Below are 19528 nucleotides of genomic sequence, written 5' to 3' on the forward strand. Positions count from 1 at the left end.
GCTTCTTTCTAGTCCATTCTCAGCTACCCCCTCTTCCATATTCCTGGACTCCAAACTCTCTGCTTTCTCTGTATCAGCGGAGTTGGGTCACAAGCTCACTCTGCCCTGCACGGTGCTGTGGAACTGCGTTTCCTTGGGCTTCCTCTCACTTTTGTGAGAAATGCCACAGTGCTCCTCAGCGAGACTACCAGACGGAACAAACAATGCTGCTGTCCTTTCCCCCTCTACTTGTTTCACTGACAGAAGATCGTGTCAAGCATTTGTGTGTTGGCAGACTCCTTAACGCACTGTGTTTCCCTTCTAGGAAGCTGCCAGATGAGCCAAACGCACTCTAGTTTAGCGTTTTCCCGTCAAACAGGGTATCTGTGGGCAGACAGCGGCAGGTGTGTCTGGGACGCCCTGGCGCGGCACTGGATGCCCCATGGCTGCACCTGCTGACCCCGGGTCTGAGGACTCCGGCTGCCGGTGCTGGCAATCCCAGCCTTGACCAGCGGCTACCGGTCAGGAACAGGATAACACAGCCCTTTCTTCTCGCATCCTAGGTGTGGGCACACCAGCACTACCCCACAAGCTGTGTTTCGAGTTGGGCAGCAGGACTGTGGGGCTGTGAGTGAGCACCCTCACGCCAGGGCCGGCACGGTGGGCACCAACCAGCTGCGCCACACGAAAACATACTCTCACTGACAGGATTTGATGCACCTGAAGTTGTATCAGGGAAGGTTTAGGTTGGATGTCTGGAAAAGGTTCACTCAGAGGGTGGTTGGGCACTGGAACAGGCTCCCCAGGGAGGCGGTCACAGCACCAAATCTGACAGAGGTCAAGCAGTGTTTGGACAATGCTCTCAGGTACAGGGTGTGACTCTTGGAGTGTCCAGTGCAGGACCAAGAGTTGGACTCTGGGATCCTTGTGGGTCCCTTCCAACTCAAGAGTATTCTGTGATTCTGTAACAAAATGCCGCCCGGATCCGCCCGTGAAGACGCGCCCAGTACACTCCACCGGGCCCCATCCAGCCGCGGAACCCGCGAGAGACAAATGCTCCCACAGAGCCGCGGCGCGTCGCACCGCCCGCGGCCTCCGCCCCGCAGTGGGGAGGTGCCAGCCGCCGCAAACCGCCTATCACGGCACACGGATCCCGTGACGGACGCACATGCTGACCAATGAGAGACGGCATCTTTCTAGGGGGCCGGGGCTCGGCTGCGCTTCGCGGCCAATGAGAGGCGCGGAGGCGGGCAGTGGGCGGGGCATTCCGCCCCCGCGGCGCTGCGCGCGGCCGAGGCGGAGAGGTGGGAGCGGGCGCCGCCGCCGCGCGCTCGGGCTGAGCGGCCGCGGGGCCGGGACGGGCAGAACGGGCAGCGGCACCGGCGGGACGCGACGCGACTGAACTGAACGGAACCGAACGGGACGGGACGGGACGGGCAGCAGCGGCCGCAGCCATGGATCACTACGACCCGCAGCAGACCAACGACTACATGCAGCCGGAGGAGGACTGGGACCGGGATCTGCTCCTCGACCCAGCCTGGGAGAAGCAGCAGAGGAAGGTGCGCGCACCCCCGTCCTCTCCCCTGACATACATCCCGTGGGGCTGCCGGGACCCGGCCCCGCCGCCCCCTCCAGCGCTGCGGCGGGGCCGGTGCGCGCCCGGCCGGGGGCTGGCGCTGCGCGGCGCGGCGTGGCGGGGCGAGGCGACGGGGACGCGGGGGCGGGCGGGGCGGGCAGGTGATGGCGGGGCGGGAAGGGAAAGGAGGGAGGGAGGTGCCGCGGCGAGTCCCACCGCAGCAACAGATGTCGGGCGGGTTACCGGTTCCCGGCCCGCAGGTGCGCCCGGGCGGAGCGAGGACACGGCGGGCGGTGGCGGGGCCCCTCCGCATCCCCCCCCCCGCCGCCGCCCGTGCCCCGGCCCTGCCGGCCGGCGGCGGGACAGTAACTGGCTTCTCGTTTGAATGGTGTGGTTTAGGGCAGGGCTTGCGCGGAGCTCATGTCCAAAAATGGTAACATTCGGCCCTTTTTTAAACCGAAAGGGTGGCGTTGGGGAGGGGAGCTCAGGAGGAGCTCCAGCCTCGCCGCTCGCTTGTTACATTTTTTTTTTTCCCCTCCTCTAAACCAAAAGCATCCTGTATTAGATCACTCAGGAATCCTAATCCCCGAAACATTTCCGTTTTAGTCACTCCATCAAACAACAGTAAAGCAGAATTTGGAACAGCATTCATGTTGGCATGGCAGGGGCACTTCGGGGTGCAGCAGGCTTCCGCCGGCTTTGGAGCCAGTCACTCATTCTCTCAGGGGTCGTGTTTTGGATCATGCCTTGCTTTCCCCTTGCTGTGAGCAGGCAGAAGAATCCCAGACCTTCCATGAGAGGGGGGATGATACTGCTTTTTATGCACAAATTATGTATTAACATATATAATGTAGCCTGAGGTGTGGGGCTTTCTGTAGAAAGCTGGGAACGACTGGGAGGGAGAGCGCAACAGTGAGAAGATTATTATTCCTCTTTAACCCTTCTCCTCTTCCCCCCCTCCACTCCACATCAAAGGTTTTCAGGTTTTCCTGTTCTGAGCAGTCAGAAATGGTGCCACTGAGTTTTTCCCCTGGAGTGTGATGAGTTAATTGAAGGTGATAGCTATAGATCTGCTGTCAGTGGTTTCCTTGCTCAGAGATTTAAGTGCTGGGAGTAGACAGCATGAGAACTGAAGTATACAAACGAGGGCATTTACTGGAGAAAGAGTTGGTAGTGTGTGAAGTTGTATTTTGGCAAAAGAAAAGTGAGGAATGCAGTTCTGGTCTGGGCTGCGAGTGCTGGATGGCTTATCGGAAGTCAGAGCTCTGTTCCTTTGAGGAGGGAAGTTTCTTCCTTTTCAAAAGATCTGCCTGGCTGCAATCTCTATTTGCAGTCCTATGCCTGTATCTGGCCAATACATCTAGAAACAGCTATTGGGGCCCAGAGCGAGATTGCCAGCCTTGCTGAGGGGCTGTGAAGGGAAATGGTTGTCATGCTGTGGGCTTTTTTGCCTTTTATGGTGTAGGGCTAGGTAAAATATTTTATATGTAAGGGGCACTGATTTGGTTGTCAGAAGCAGAACCTTTGGACTCAAAAGAAGTCTTAAACCCAAGGTTGTTGTACATGCTGTACACTGTACAGCATGTGTTGTGCTCTTGTAGTATTACCTCCTTCCAGGAGATTTTAAGTCCTCTTGGTCCTATCACAAGAGGGTGACAGAGAGCTGTTCTGTTAACGTGGGTTACTTGTGCAGAGGGAAGAAGCCAAGAGGGAGTTTTAAGTAATGAAAGCCAACTTCTTGTGCTAGTCAACAGATACCAGTTGAATTTGAAATGCTGGGAATCACTCTCTAGCTTGCTGGACTAGATGACTCTATATAGTTAAGTGTCTGTCACTGGTAGTGGAATCACTCTTGTTTCTCTTCCTGCTGATGGACAGCTGAAGCTGTTCTCTTCTGCAGTGGGTGCAAGTTCAAAGTTTCATGGTGACCTATCCTTAGGAAGATCAGGTCGGGGAGTGATGGCTCTTCCCAGCTGCAGCCCATCAGGCTAGTGTCCCGTCAGAGGGATTGGTGATTGAACCCCTGCCCAGACAGTCTTGCTCTTCTGGGGGTCTGAATGTGACCAGAAGCCCTGCTGGGGTCTTGGGGCTTGCTTCCTTCAGATGTAAGGAGGTTAACAGTATCTACCAAGCAAAAACCTGCCAATGTGGTGTAGTAAAACTGTCAGTCCCTCTTAACCTGTGAAATGAAATCACTGCAGTAATTAAAGTTGAATGTTCAGTACAGTACATGTTTAATATTTTACTGAGATGAATAGGAGAGATTCATGCCTACCAAATATTCCTGTCGATTCTCTTCCGTCTCAGTCTTTTCTTGTTGACTCACATGCTTTAGGTTTTTCTTCACCCAAGTCTGATTTAAGTACTGCCAAATTATCATCATTATTATTATTGATAACACTGAGGCCAGCTGGTGAGGCAGACTTGAAACTTTGTTTTTTGGGCCCTCTCTGGGTGCAAGGACATCATGTCTGAAGTGGTGTCATGGCCAGAAATGCAGCGAGCAAATGTCTATGCAAGAAGTGTCCGTGTCTTGCTGGCGGGTTCCTACCCAGCCCCTCGTGTCCTGGCTCAGTAAGATTCTGTAGGCTGTGGATAGCTGTGCCACATTGCTGTCCTGACAGGTGTTGTGCAGGTGGGACTAATTGAGACTTGGGAAGTGAGAAGTCTAGTAATGTTACTCAAATATGAATTAAGGCAAGCTCCCTTTCTTTTGGCTGCATGGGCTCAGCAGAACTCATGGCAGACATCAGAATTGGGGAAGATCTACTGAATTTTAGTAATGTCTTCTACAGGAGCATTATAAGGACAAGTGTGCTGAGCTTTTGGGAGCTGGTTTGCAGGTTTCCTACCGGTGCTGAGACAGGTGTTACAACCTCTGCTGTCTGGAATGGTGCTTTGAAATGGGTAAACAGACAAACTGCAGAATTAATTTGATGTTTGGAGGGTGGAAGTTGGTGTCTTGAATATGATACCGAGGAGAAGCACGGGTATCATACCTTTTCCTACCTGCTCCTTCCTGGAAAGCTGCTGTTTTGCCATGTAGGGATGAAGTAACAGTTCCTGGGAGGAAGGCAGCTTTCCATATGCAGCCAATTTTTCACGTCTATGGGAAGTGACTCTCTAAGGGGTTTTAAAGAGCTCATCACAGCACTGCTGTTCTTAAGCAGAAAAAAAAAAACCTGTTGTGCAGAACAAATTCAGCTACTTTTCACCTGATACAAGCCTCTGCACAATCTTTAGTGCAGGAGCAGGGGGGTCACTTCTGGGGATTAAAATACTTTCTCCTTTGAACTACATCTCAGTAGTTTGAACTGTTGAACTTATCTCAGCAATTTCTTCTAACCTTTTTTTTTTCCTCTGCCTTCTCTTCTTTCCTGTCTGAAATCAGGCCTCAAAGTAGCACTAGCCAAGGCATAACAAGATTGATCCTGCAGTTTCCCAGATTTGCAAAGCAAAACTTGCTGAACACCATTGCAATGGACTCACCTAGCTGTCAAGATAGACAAGCTTGCCTAGTAAAAAGTACGTATGTGGGTGTTTAGTGGCCAAGGGATTGTCACTTGTGCCCACAAGGACACTTCTACCTCCTAATGACAGTTTTCCAGCTGCAGCATTCAAACGTTTCCTGGTGGGCTGGTGAAGCAGCTGGGTTGGGTGTGAGGGGCTAGGTGAGCCAGTTGGTGTTCCGCATGCCTGGCTCATCTTCACAGATGAGGTGAAGGGTGATGGTCAGAAGGACAATCTCTGGCCACTATCTCCTTAGTGTCAGGAATAACAGTGGGGTGAAGCTGGGTTTGTTTGGGGTGCTGGTAGGGGTTCAGCCTTCAGGTCCTGCATACAGCAGGCTCTCATGTGGGCCATTCTCATTTAATGAACTCTCGTCTCAAGGTACAGCTCATTTAGTTTTATTTTAAAATATGGCCTGAAGCAACTTGTCTCAACTGTAGAGCTGGCAGGGAAACTTTAAATGTAAAATTGCTTTTTGACCTGTCAACTGCTTTCTTAGGAGTAGGAAGTGTGTAGAAGATAGCCATATGCAATTTTAATGCTCTGAGGAATGATAATAATGCTTGTCTTTATTTTAAAAAATCAAAAATGATGAAAAAAGTCAAATTTATGAAATTAATGTGCCTTGCACTTTATCCACTGCTGCTCTGCCTTGCCACGTTGTCATCTCTGACAGTGTGGCAGTAAATGATATGCCTGGCTTAGAGAGCTGGAGTGGTCAGATTTATGGTGGTGCACAAGTAGTGATAGCACAGACTTTGGTAGCACCTTTTCTGCATCAAAGAAGTGCTTACTAAGTACAGTTGTTCGTGAACTTAGAGCAATTGCCTGTTAGAAACTCAAGTCTTCTTAAGCCTCTCTGACTACTCTGCACCATGCACTGCATCACTGTAAAGATACACATAAATACAAGGGTAAAAAAAAAAAGCCACAGGTCTCATGGCCCTACTGTATCTGCATCCCGCAGGCCTTACTACTCTTATGATTTGAATTTTGCTGTTCTAATAACCTCTCTGAGGTGGGGTTGTTAGTGATAGAAAGTACTTATTAAATAGGGCCATCATGGAAACACCCCATCTCCAAGCTTGCTAGTAAGCATGCTCCCATCAGGTGGTATGAGTGTGACTGTTATCACTGACAAAATGTAAAAGCCACAATCATGGCTTCCTTTTAACTTAGCATTGAGTGTCCTGCTCTCCAGATAGTGTCTATTCTGAGAAAAGCATCTAGACTTCCAGAAACCTACTGTTGTGGTAGCTGCTGTGGACCCACGAAAAGGTGTGATACCCACTCCTAAACTGAAGCTTGGTAAAATTTCTTTCACTACCATCATAGATTCAGCCATGAAGTAAATAAATGTGCATTGTTGATGAATGCACTGCACTGGGTTGCTTTGCTCCTGCTGTGACACTGCATAGTACTCTGTGGGCCATAGCAAGGGACAGTCCTTGCATGGTCTTTGCAGTGTGGGTGTGCTGCAGGGAAGGTGGCCCTGATGCACCTGAGTTTCTATCCTGTGTGCTTTATTTCATGCTGACCAGTATTGATACAGAAGCAGAACGGTGAAATTTGTAAGGATGCTTGCTTGCTCGGCTGGTCTTTTGCAGGCAAGCAGGCAATATGGGTCACCACATATCTCCTGTCTTTCAGAGCAAGCTTTTGTTGTTTAACATAGGTAGCTTGTTGCCAGATACTTGCTTTTCAAAACATTAAACTCAAAAGTTGCTGTAGGGAACTCTGGAAATATCTGGCTTTGTAGATCAGTTATTTGTCCTTGAGTGTGGTAGCTGCCTCATACTTTTCTGTGATCAGGTTTCGTCAGGATGTGCGTGTTTGGTTTTTTAACAAGAACATTATTATTCATTGTAACCTTATGGTGGATGATGAATGAGGCATGAGTATTTTGCTGTGACTTACACAGGTTTCTGAATAGATGGGTAAGGGGGGAGTCAAAGGAGAAAGCAGGCATGGGTTAAAAAGGAGACTGCAGATTTTTTCAGGGGGAGTCTGTAACAGATCCCAAGGATCACTTTATGAGGACTTGGTACTCACCAGTCTGTACTGAAGTCATCCTTCCAGTCCTCTAGGGTAGGGTGAAACACCTCAAAGGCATCCAGCTACCAGCCCAGTGATGTAAAGTATGTCTGTCTGGGGAATTTCTTGCTGACTGCTTCAGGCAACCAGTTTAAATTCTTGTGCATGTGATTTAGTAATGACATTTTTTTCAATGCATTGAGTGAAAAGGCTAGAGAGGAAAACATTGTTTTCCACCCTGACCACTTGTAGTGCTCATAGCTTGGGGCGTGTGGCATGCCACTTAGGGTATCCTTAAGCAGAAGCTGTTTGGAAACCAGTTTTATTGTGTGTTGTCAAGAACTTGTCCCCTCTTGTCCCCTTGGAAGCGCATGCTTTTGTATGAGATGGTGTTGTCTGTGTATAGTTCAAATATAACTTGGTGGTAATTGAGTATATGGGACAGTAAACCTGTTCAGTAAAAGTGCTCCTGAACACTAGAATCACAGTTTTAGAAACTGGGTATGTTACAGTGGCAACCCAGTGAGTGGTACCCATTTTTCTAGCCCTGAGGTCCCCACTGCTCCTGCTGTAGGCACTTGTGTATTCTCATATGTGCTGTGTGAGAGATGCAGCTCTCATGCACTGTCAAGTGGAGGAGGAGGAGGGTTCAGTTGGCCTCCCCAGCCAGTTTGTGAGCCTCTGGGCTTTTCTATGGTGGCTCACTGGAATCCACTAAAAACATAGACCTGGAGTTATTAAGGTTGGCCCAGACAGCGGTGACAGAAATGGTGAAAACTTGCATGGCTGTGCTAGTGAAGGACTGAGAGTATTTTCCATCTGGCTGTGGATTATCACTGTTGTGCCTGACACTTAGGCTGTTCTCTGGGGTGCACTTACAGTGTTGGAGAATGGCTGTGCTCTTTCTGACAGTGAGGTGCAGAAAGCAGTCATTGTAGAAAAGAGATGGGAGAACTGTCTGGGGAAACATTGGGAAGCTGCACAAATACGACATACAATGGACTAGTCTCACTTTTTTGTGTTGTGTCAGCCCCAGGGGCTTGCTGGATGTGCTGTGATTTCTGGATGTATTTTGTACAGTCTAAGAAGTTATGTTTGAGGAGTATAGAAGACAAAACAGTTTGCTTTTCTATATGAGAATATGAAACTTATTTTTTGCCTTGTGTGACTGTTGGAAATATGATGGTTATCATAAGGAATGTGCTTAGCATGACTTCTACAAATCTTCTATAGCAATGTAAAACACTGTTAGCCCATCAAAGCAATATGTGAACTGTGCCTAAAGGGGGAAAATCAGGTGCTTGACAGCTGCCAGGGTGGGAAAAGCATAACCTCAGCAAGAAAGGGAGTCACTTTTTCTTCATAGAGTCATGGGATTTGCTCTCACTGTGGGGTTTTGGGGGTGAGGCATTGTTACTCAGATTGAATCTATGGGGATGAGTTGGTGAGGAGTGGTGAGGTAGACTTGTTAGCAGCAGTACTGTCTGGTGTTAGTCATGCCAGAAAAGCCTTCTATTGGAAATCTCTAGAACCACCCACCAGTTCTTTTTAACCTCAGCACATGAGACTGACATACAGGTTCCTAATAGTCACTCAGATCCCTGAGACAGAGCTGGGGACTTCTTGGGCCAGTCCAAAAATGCTTAGGTGAACAAAGGCACTGTCATTAATAAGATTAATTTAAAAAGTAATTAATAATATGGTGAATTACATTATTTCCAGTTCCCTTCCTCTCATTGCCTTCCCTGTTCTCATTCCCCTACTGTATGAAAGCAGAACTTGGTCATAGGATGTGGTGTGGCCTGATGCCAGTTTAACCTCTTGGCTCCCTATTAGGCTGCAAAGCAGAACCATTTTTTCCCCATGCTGGTTTCCTGTCATTGTGTCTTTGCCGTTCAGCTGGCAGTGAGTGTATGTTACTGGTAAGGGCTGGGTCAGGCCTTTGAAAGTCAACTATCACATGTACTGCAGCTTGCTGTCTTCATGCTTTTACCTGCGATTGTCCTCTCTTACTCTACTTCCAGATGCATGGCTGCTCTGAAGCACTACAACATAAGACTCTGCAGAAATATTCTAAACCCTTAGTGTTCTGAAACGGCTCCCATGGGCAGACCTGGGGTATGCGTGCATAAATAGAGGGGATTTTGGTCTTTCATCCAGATGAGTCTTTGATCAGTCATATTGTCTGTGTAGATTGGAAATGTGTTCAACCCTGTGATGTGAGGAATGACAGCAAACCTGTCATTTTTCTATTGTATTAGAACCAAGATGGGAAGTGTTGACAAGTGAAAAGACCATGTCTTGGCTGCACTCACTACAGTGAACACCATTAATGTGTGTCTTGTATTGCCTGTCTGTCAGTCAGACTGGGGAGGTTTCAAGTAGGTCTCTGGATACTGGCAGTCCAGGGCTACTGGGAGAACCAGTGTGGATGGTTCATAGGCAGGTGAGGTTGCAGGGCAAGCTTCTTAAGCAGCAACTTTTTCCACATCCTCCTAGATAACTTATGTGGTCAGTGGGAAAGAATGTATTTGTTGATGGATCAGCTGATTGCTTCTTTGTCAGTCTACTTGACTTAGCAGTGATTGTGCACTGCTGCAGTGTAGGGCCTGCCCTTCAGGATAGCTCAGGTGGACTCTGCTCATGTGTCCTGTGCATGGCCCTGATCTTTCAGAGTGACCCGTGTGAAATCTTGTATGTGTTGCACATCATAGTGTGAATGGGCAGCTGGTTTATTCTGTTCATTCCATGAACACAGTGCTGGATGGCTGGAGAAATTTCACATGCAATACTGATGTTTCCTTTTATAACAATGAGGATGACCCTCATGTCCTACAGAGGTGCTGAACCAAGGCCAACTGGCAGTAGAGGAAGGACTTCTGCTTTCCATGTCCTTTGGATCAGGCAGCCAGGGCACTTGCTACTCCTCACTGCAGCATATGATGCTAAGCATTTGAGCTTCACTGCTGCTGTAAATGGAAGTTGTGCTGTTACATCTTCCCTGCAGGAGCTAGCCCGTAAAGGCCTCTGAGAGATGCGAGGGAGTGAGAGAACCATGTATGGTCTCTGCATCCCAGCTGAGTGCTCTTTTCTTCATCATGGAAAATGATGTGTACATCCTAGAGCCCTGTTTCCTGGCCAGATTCCTTGGCTCTACAGCAGCCAAGTTTCTCTTGCTACCCAAGTACTTACTTACCTGTAATCCCCCTCACTCACTTTATTTAAATCTACCTTTCAGTACATGGTAAGTTCTGCTACTTAAATGTATTATCCCCATGAAAACTGTAAAAATTGACTCCATGGTTGGAAAAAAAAAAAAGACAACAAGCTAATTTCTTAACTGCTAAACAGTGCCAGAAAAAGGAGGCAGTTTAAAGCTGTTTAGACCATATCTGTGTCAGGCTTTATTGCAATGAAAAATACTTAATTTCCTAAGGAAAACTTTGACTGCAGCCAAAATCAGTTCCATAACTTTAAGCATATTTATGCTTCTGGGTGAGTTTCCTACATGTCTTACCTGATTTGGGAGATGTGGACTTCTCCCACTTATGAAGTAGGGGAGAGCAGTAGCCCAGGTGCAAGCATATGTTGGTAAGAGAAGCCCGGGGTGTGCTTGTTCAAGCCTCTGCCTTCCCTCTTGCCTTGCTTGCAGTATTGCTGTACAAGAGGAGTATCTCCAGAGGAAGCATTGGTCTTGGCCCCACCTGGCTCTGCACACAAAGTAAGAGACCCTGTGCTTGGTCAGTGCTTGCTCATCAGGTGAGCAAGTGCTCAAGCACTTGGGAGTGGTGCTCACAGGCGGCTGCGCTGTGCAGAGAAGGCTGGCTGCATGCAGCACGGTACTACAGTCATGAACACCAGTGTTTCAGTCTGTTTCAAAATGGTCAGCGTGTGGAAACTTGCTGTTTCCCAAGGGTTTTGTTGGGCCGTTAGGGAACTCTGGCCAGAGATGAAACTATTTCCAGCTGTGGGAAGCCAAGTGTGAACTCACTCTGGGCAAGATGCCCAGATCCACTGGTTTTCTCTTGCCAGAAATCCTTGCCCTCCAGCCAGCGATACCAAGCTCGGTTTCTGCCAGTCCTCAGCTGAAGACCTCTGAAGAAGGGAAAAGAGAACAAGGAGACCAAGCAGAGCAAGATACTGCTGAGGGGGGCAAGGGGAATAACTGGAGCTTGTTAGGGGTACAGTGGTGATGTGTTACCACTGAGGGCTGGCTGTTGTGGGTGAGGGCTAGCATGAGGTGTAGAGACCTGCTTCTCCTAGGGTGAATGGAGATGTAAAAGTGGCTGGTGGTGGTGCAAGGGATTGGCTTTTCTTGCCATGGCATACTGCTGGCTGGCAGTACCATCAGGGTAGTCACCTCTGGATAAGTGTTGTTGCCTTTATTGTAGTTTCAATACACTGGGGATTTCTTCTGTAAAGTAGGGTATTGCTTTCCTCTTTTGTGAATGGTGCCCTTCAAGGTGGGGAGGCTGTGTATCTGGTAATTGTGCCTTCCTCATATCTGGGAGTCTTCTTGTCTTACTCAGAAAAGGCATGACCACAAAAAATTTCATCTTCCAGATCTGGCAGTCTTCTTGTTGCAGTGTTTCCGTTGGGATAGGACTTCTTGCAGGGATCCATTGGTCCAGTTGCTTTTCTGCAGGCTGCTCTGTGGTCAGACTCCGTGAAAGAGTGAGGAGGTGTATGTGTCAGGTGTGGAGGGAGCCTCCCTGCCTATTACTTGTATGGATTTCTGGTCTTCCCAATGCTGCAACAATTGCTAGTGAAAGGAAGTTCTTGTTCTTTTTGGTAAGTTCTTTTGGTAATGTGAGTGGTTGCATTTAGCTGTTTGGATCAAGCTAGCAGATCTCCCTTAAGAGATCTTACAGGTCTTTCTAAAAGGCCTGTATTCATGACTTGCATGCTGAAACAAAGCATCTCAGGCATGATACCATGTCAGTAACTTAACATGCACACACCTGCTGGCATCATGTCTTTTGGGTCCAGTCATGGAGAGGTTGGAGTACGTGGGATCAGCAGATTAACAGAAGACCTTCTGTTCCTGCAAATACACCTCCTCCAACACTGATAATTTTCATGTCCCAGTATATCATTTAGTGACACATGACACATCTCCTTACTTTTGCAGCATGTTGCAAATAGTCTGACCCAGCCAGCTACTAACAGCCTCCTACAGGGTGGACTGCTGAAATCTGTTTCTATTCTGTACCCACCTCCTGTAATGGCTTGTTTCTTTACAGCTGTTAACTGTAAATAATCCAATCATTACTACTGTAATTAGTGAACTGCTTACAGTAATTAAAGCACTTGAAGTAGAATATTCTCTGATTGCAAAACTTGGAACAACTTCTGCCTGCAGAGGTGGGTGCAGGGGACACAGGGCAAGCCTGACACAGCTGCCACACTGCCTCTTGTGCCAAGCTCCAGCAGGTGCCATGTGGCCTTTCCACAGCTGGGGGATGCCTCAGAGCCCCATGGATGTGAGCTGGTGTGCCTAGCTTAGGGTGGTGATCTGCTGTCAAAAAGGAGCCTTCTTTTTGCAAGTGTGGCAGAAGATGTTGGCGCTGGGTGGAACTCTCAGGGCAGCTGGTGGCATTGAAGGTGTGATGTCTTAGCACGCAACATCTGGTTTATACAGGGTAGAAAATCACTGTTGCAGCAGGCTCAGTGTCTTCTTGCAGTCAGGGTACTCTCTTGTCCCAATGTGTGGTGCCTGTGCTCTCTCTTTCTTCTTCCACTACCCATTAATTTCATAGGCAAGGCCAAGGGACTTCAGCTTCTGACCCTGCAAATCCATCCCTGCAGGGTTTCCAGGCAGACACATCCCTCGCTGCATTCTTCAGCCACTTCTCCTCTTGGGAGCAATGAGACAGCTTTCCTGAGGGCTTCACTTGCTTCTCCCTTTTATACCCTTACAGGAGGGCAGCATGCTTGTCTCTGGCTTTAGCTCTGTTTCCTCACGTCTACCTCCTGAGATGAAGCCTGTTGTAACTTGAGCTCTTGCATCTTGGGGAGGAGGAGAGCCATGGTAAGGATCAAGTGTGGCAACTTTTGAAATGGAGGGCCCTGCTGGATGAGGAGTGAGAGTGGGAGACTGCACAAGTACGGCAAGCAAAGGCTATGCAGTGCTGAAATACCTCGTTGCCCAGCTGGCAGGCATGCTGTATTTTGCATCTGAGGAGGGTATTTGTTGGCAATATCTGGCCTGGGATGGGGTCTTTCTGGCCTAAGGAGGAGGTTTTTAAAGAAATACCACCAACAGCAAAACCCAAACCAAAAAACACGGCTACTACTGCCACCATCAACCCCCAACTCCCCCCCTCCCCCCCCCCCCCCCCCCCCAAAAAAAAACCAAAAACCACAGAATGCATCCACCCAAAACCCACTCCCCTTGCAGGGTTTTCATTTTGCTCTTGAGCAATTATTGTGCAGTCTCCAGGCTTTATTCCTGTGTGGCGCTGGGCAGTAGAGGCAGGCCTGCACCATGGCCCTTGGCACATGAAATGGAGAAAAAAAACTTCTGACGAGAATTAATTTCTTCCATGTGCTCTGGATTTAGCCTAGGAGGGAAGAGATGTTCTTACCCTTTGGACCCTGTTCATGTTGTCAGCTTCCACCACTGCTGTCTATATATTTGACTTGTCCTAGAGCTGTGTCAAAGATTGAAAGTGTATTTGTTGCCATACAGGTCAGAGTGGTCAGTAAGGTGGGGAGGAAGTCCTAGAGTGCCAGTGGCTAGAGATCTGTGGTGGGCACTGTGATGTGCCAAGATCTCTGCCTGCTGGCCTGAGCAGAGTCTGCCTGGTGCCTTGCACTCTGCCTCTGCATCTTCCTGCAGTCTCTTGCTGAGCTTGTGTCCTGCAGGGTAATTGAGAAAAAGGACTGTGTTTCTGCTGTTTGTACACCTGCCTGCACCACAGAACTCTGATCTGTAAGTGTGGTTGCCAGATGATTCAAGGTGACAAACACTGAAAAGATGGTAACTGATTTTCAACTGACCTTAGTTTTTGTTGCTTTTACATGTTACCTTAAGACCGCTTGTGCTGATTTCAGTACATCCTGCTTGTGATATTTGCATGTAATACACTTGATTCAAACAAATTGTTTTCAATTCCATTTTTTTCTTTTACCATCATGTGTTTGACGTGATGTTGGTTTTAGGTGCTGGCGCAGTCACTGTCAGTGCTGTCACACCCTGATTAAGTGGTCCCAAATGTCTCTTCAGGACTAAGTCTAGTGATGGGCTGCTTCAAAGGGGGTTCTTCTGTATTTCTGTGATGTTTAGCTTCAGATGTTTGCTTTCATTATGTTGCTACAAATTTGCAATTATATATCCCTTACTCCACACTCTTTCAACTCTTCTAGCTGTAGTACAGCAATATTTGCTGGTGTGTTTCTGATGTGGGTGTAACCAGAGAATAAAGTCACAGCATACTGTTTTTTTGTTAAATTTTGCTTTGAGTTTAAAGCAATTTTGTAGTACTCCTTGATACCTGTTTCTACCTATATATCCCTATCCCAAATTCTACCTCCTCCTCTTCTTCCTTTCTTTTCTTGCCTCACCTTTGTTAACAGGAGCTGGGAAGGGAAATGTGTTCCCCTCTTATTCTGCCATTGTGTTCAGTGGTCTCATGTGCTTTGGATTGAAGATTGCTGTTCTGCTTAGGTGAGTTGCTGGCTTTCATGGTCTGATACATTAACAAAGTTACGTGCTGCTGGAGAGAGCTTTTGAAACTTTTTATTAGTAAGATTTTAATAAGTACATTTATCTCTTTCATCTAGAGACTGTTTTGGTGTCACTGTTCTTCAGAGGTTATTTGTAAGCCTCCCCCTCTACTGGCATTGGGCTCCAGCAGCCTTTGGGTGAGGCAGCAGCAGTGAAGCTCGAGGTAGAGAGAGGAAGTGTTTGTACTGGGCACAGTCAGGCTGTGGGAATTGTGTGGTGTGTATTCAGGGTGCACAGCCCATCCAAGGGAGCAGCTCTCTAGGCAAAGGGAAAAGTTCTTCATCAGTGCTATACACAGTAAGAGGTGTCCTTTGGGTAAGCTTGCCCCTGGGAATGAATATTGTGCTCAGGCGGCCATGAAGAGTGAGGCGTCTGTAAAGCTCACTCTGGGTTTCTGTTCCACTCTGACCTTCCTGCGTGGTGGACTGGTAACATGTGAACCCTTAAAGTGTTTTTTCAAGGGTGCTTATTTGTCATGAAGCAGCAGCGCCCAGAACAGCCACCACCCTTCCAATCTTAGTAGAGGGGAACAGAATAAAAATATTAATTAGACGTGTTTATTTCTGTCTAGTTAACTGAGATCTAATTTACCCACCCATTTGCTGCTTGCTTTGCTTTCCCAAGAAGATATTAATGGGTGAAATATTTCACATATGTGTATTCAGGATAATGCACTCCAGAGCTCTTAATGTAGTTTATATAGTGCTTATCTGCTTTTTGGCTTCTAAACTTTGCTACTTCTGCAGCCTTACAAAAGGGTTGAATAAATTTATTGTGTAATTGCTGTCTGTAAAGTGAATTCTAGAGAATTTGCCAGAGGGTGACATAAAGTATATTCAAATTTACAGTCCCTGATTATTCCAAATTCCCGCCAAAATCTTGTTTCACACCTAATTTATTTAACTTTGGCTTATGTAAGTGCTGAATGTTCTCCCTTGATCCATTTACTTGGGCCGAGACTCACTCCAGATGCAATTTCACTTTAGTCCAGTCTGACTGTGCTTGTCCATCACTTTTTCTCAGTTGGACACACTCATGAGCAGTACCTGAATGTGCTATGGAAAAGTGAGTCTTCAGCCAGATCAGAGTTGATTACTGCTGAGCCTAAGGTAAAGGAGGTAGTAGGGTGGAGGAAGGGAAGGGTAAATTCAGAGTGGGACTGCCCTCTTAAAGGGTGGCTTGTCAATAAAGTGGTAGATGTCAGCCATGAAACCAATCCCTTTGGAGCTGCAGCAAATGGAGAGGGGACCTGGCTTCTGGCACCCGAAGGAGCTGGAGGTTTGTGCTTTGTTCCTGGCTTCTGAATGTGTTTTGCTGTGTTGGAAAGCAAAGCAGTGCTTTCCCTCTTTATTTAGCCCTGCCCAAATTCCTTGAATTTTTGCAGCTTGGTCCAAGTGATAGTTCTAGTTTGCATGTGAAAAGAATGAATTTGAAGTGTCCGCCAACTCTCCATAGGTAGGAATGCATCTTAAAACCTGCTTGCCTCTAGCCATGCAAGATATCTGAGATTTATCTGAGATTGAGAAAGGATTTTGAAGTAGGGAATGGAAATCTGCCTGACACAAGTAAGTCCTCTTGGAAGCAGTGAGACCCTGTTTACTGCTTGACAGTAAGTGGGCTCAACTAGCCATAGCTGCCTGAGAAACATCTGTTTGTTCCATCCTTTGCAAGGCACAGCCTCTACATTGCTCCCACATTTACTACCTGTGGGCATGAACTGTGAGCCAGGTGAAGAATCTTAATTGGTGTTAAAATTAATTTACCAAAACAGTAAGAGGAAGAAGAGTTAAACCTTGATAGCTCTCTGCAGTGAAAGAGCAGCAAGAGAATGGGAAAGAGTTGGAGAGAGTCTAAGAAAATAATCCTGACTGTTTCTGATGTAGAAATAAATACCAACACATCTGCCTTCTGAACATCATATTGCCTGGTTCCCCAGGCATTGGCCCTGGACTGGGATTTGGCATCTGTCTCACTTTCAAGCCAGTGCAGTCTCCTGCCTTCTGGAAGTAAGTCCTTGATGGCTGTCAAAGAACAGCACAGCAGCTGCTGAGCTGGGAAAGAAACTGCTGCTGTTGCCTGTGCAGGAACATTAACTGCCCCCTGTTAGGCCCTGCAGAGATTGCCAGAGCTCAGTGCAGCTCTCATGAACTCGGTTGTTGAAGCTTTGAGGCAGCAAAGCTGCTCAGCAAGTGCAGTCTTCAGCCCTTCAAGTCTGAAAGCTCAAAACCTGAAGACTTTGCCATGCTGCTTTGCAGAGTACCAGACTTCTTCCATGAACAGGTACCAGTAGTTGGATCCCCTGTCTTTAAGGAGGGGCCAGGTTGCTCTAGGGAGCTTGGGGAACACCGGGTTGTGCTATGCCCTTCATGCCTGGCAGCTGGTGCCTCCCTTTTGGGTTAATACAACAGGGCCAGTTGCTGCAGCGGGAGTTCCATGTCATCCGGGAGATGCTTTGCTGTAGTGGCTCCACTGATGGGTGCATGGTTCTTTATCCCCCATCCAGTGCATAGTGCTCTGATCTGATCTGCTTTTACTACCCTGTCACTGTTCATATGAACATCTATCATTCTGTTGCTTCAAGTGTAGTTCAAAGCAGTGTCAACATGTCAGGGCTCTCTTCTGAGTTTTCCTGGGTAGACCTCTGCCTACAGCAGTCCTAAATACAGAAAAACCACACAGAGAGCTGGAGACAGGCTCTAAATTATCAGGGTTGGGTTCTTAAGCATCAGGAAATCAGAAAAAAATGTGCTAGAGTAGCCTGCTAAGCAGTGTAAGTGGCTTAGCAGTTTTGGCAGCTGAGAAGGGAAGAAATAAATTCTAATTCACTTAACAATACCTTACCTGTGTGCAGAAATGAGCTGTCTGGCTCATGGTATGGGAGGCTGTCTAATGTGGAAATGACTAACTTCCTCTGGCAGTACCAGTATGCTGCATAAGATGTAGGAGGTAGGATGTAAGGAGGTCCTGGGCCACTAGTAAGTGTAGCTAGGCTTGTTAAGTATCGAGTTAAATTTAATCTGTGAAAACTCTACTTTGAGTTGTATTGTCTGATTTCTGCAGGAAGAAAATATTTTCCTTACAAGCACAATGCTGTATTGCCATCTGACTGCATAAAAGGAAGTAAGAGTCTTGCAAAGGTTAGCTTCTGTGTGCCTTGATAATAGCATACGTGATCCCATGGAATCCCATGTGAGCAGAGGACTGAAATTCTTTACTTACTGTCTTCCACTGTGCTGGTTCAGGCCACTTACTCTTCCCAGGCTGTGGTGGGTGCTGGTGTAGGGTTGTGTGGTCATAACTGTGTGATGTGTGGCAGCAATTGGATGCTTGTGTAGGAGCTGTGGTGTCCCTGAGAGATGGCCAGTACCTACTGGATGTGTAACAATCGCGTGATTGCTTGCTGAGGAAAGGGTTGGGACAGCTATGCCCTTGCCCTTCAAGCCCCCCCACTGCTTATTCAGCATGTTGGAAGTGGGATTATTTCTTCCTGGCCCACAGACAAGATCAGCTTGAGCCTCTCACTGTGGCATCTTAATTACCCATACCTTTTTCCCTGTGAAGCTGCACGTAGTATTGCCCAGCCATATGCTGGGGTCACAGCAAGGGAAATCACCAAACATCACATGTCCAAGGGGCTGATTATGGTCGAAATTGCATACATCCTTCTGCAGCCTTCTGTTGTGTGGATGTGGCTCTTCAGAGAAGAGAGAAGCAAGCACCAAACTGAGGACAAAAGGCCAGTAAGTTTGTGGAGACTGTTTTGCTGTTCCCTCTGCAGCTTTGTGCTGATGTGCAGCTGCCAGCAGGAAGAGGGTTAAGCCCACATATCACATGGCATGATTCTGTTTGCTACATATTTCTCATAATCGGGACTGGCATCCAAATCCAGATGATTAGCACTTAACCAAAGAACCTGAAACAATGTGTGTCATGTTTGTATTCCTCTGAAGCTATGCAGTCTGCCATTATTTCTCTTGCAGAGACATGATTCTCCCTGCAGCCTTCAAAGGGAGCCATGGGGAGAGCAGAAAATGAACAGTTTTATGACGAAGACTGGGTTGGACTGAATTACATTCATCTTAGTCTAAGCTTGAAGCCAGGGGAGTTTTGCCAGGAGTCAACTTAACACTATAATAACTTGATCTCTACCAAAGGAGAATTCTTGCCAATGGTCTGAGATTAGAGCACTGGCTCGACAGTGACAGTCAGGAAAATGAGGCTGTGCCCCTTGGCTTAAGGATTTGGATGAGTATTGTTCAGTGCTGAGTACAAGCTGTGGTGATGGAGAACTAAGTATAAAATCCACATTAGTTTTTGAGGTGCAGTTTTGGATAAGAGGAAGGGTGTAATTTCACAGCACAGTCTCTACCTTATTCTTGCTATCAGCATGGGCATTATTGTAGCAGATTTCCATGGGGCCCAAGGCAGGTTGTGAGTTACCTTTCTACTACTCCTTCTGCACAAGGCAATTCTCTCTGTCTCCTAACAATTTCATCTCTGCCCATACACATACATAACACATGGCTTTTCCCTTCTCCGGTGTAGTAGCAGTTCATTTGTGAAGACCTATTTTGTTCTCCTTAAGGCTTCAACACTTGGCAGCAGCCTGCATTGCAGCCCTTTCTGAAGACAGATTGCACAAGTCTGTTTTTCCCCATGCTTCTGAATGTCTTTTTCCAACCCCATTTTTTCTGCCTCAT

At 47.4% G+C, this 19528-nt stretch overlaps 1 protein-coding gene across 12 annotated transcripts in view; it reads left to right on the forward strand.

Moving 5' to 3' along the window:
* The first annotated feature begins 1330 nt into the window (after positions 1 to 1330).
* ACTN1 (actinin alpha 1) overlaps positions 1331 to 19528 on the forward strand; it is an 86672-nt gene continuing 68474 nt past the window's right edge. For all 12 annotated transcript variants that reach the window (XM_062495891.1, XM_062495893.1, XM_062495890.1 and 9 more), the window contains exon 1: positions 1331 to 1538. In XM_062495891.1, the coding sequence (XP_062351875.1) occupies positions 1434 to 1538 (105 nt within the window). In that variant the 5' untranslated portion in view covers positions 1331 to 1433. The remainder of the gene's footprint in view (positions 1539 to 19528) is intronic.

This window comes from Cinclus cinclus, chromosome 6 (genome assembly GCF_963662255.1).
Source record: "Cinclus cinclus chromosome 6, bCinCin1.1, whole genome shotgun sequence".
NCBI classification, from domain to species: Eukaryota; Metazoa; Chordata; class Aves; order Passeriformes; family Cinclidae; genus Cinclus; species Cinclus cinclus.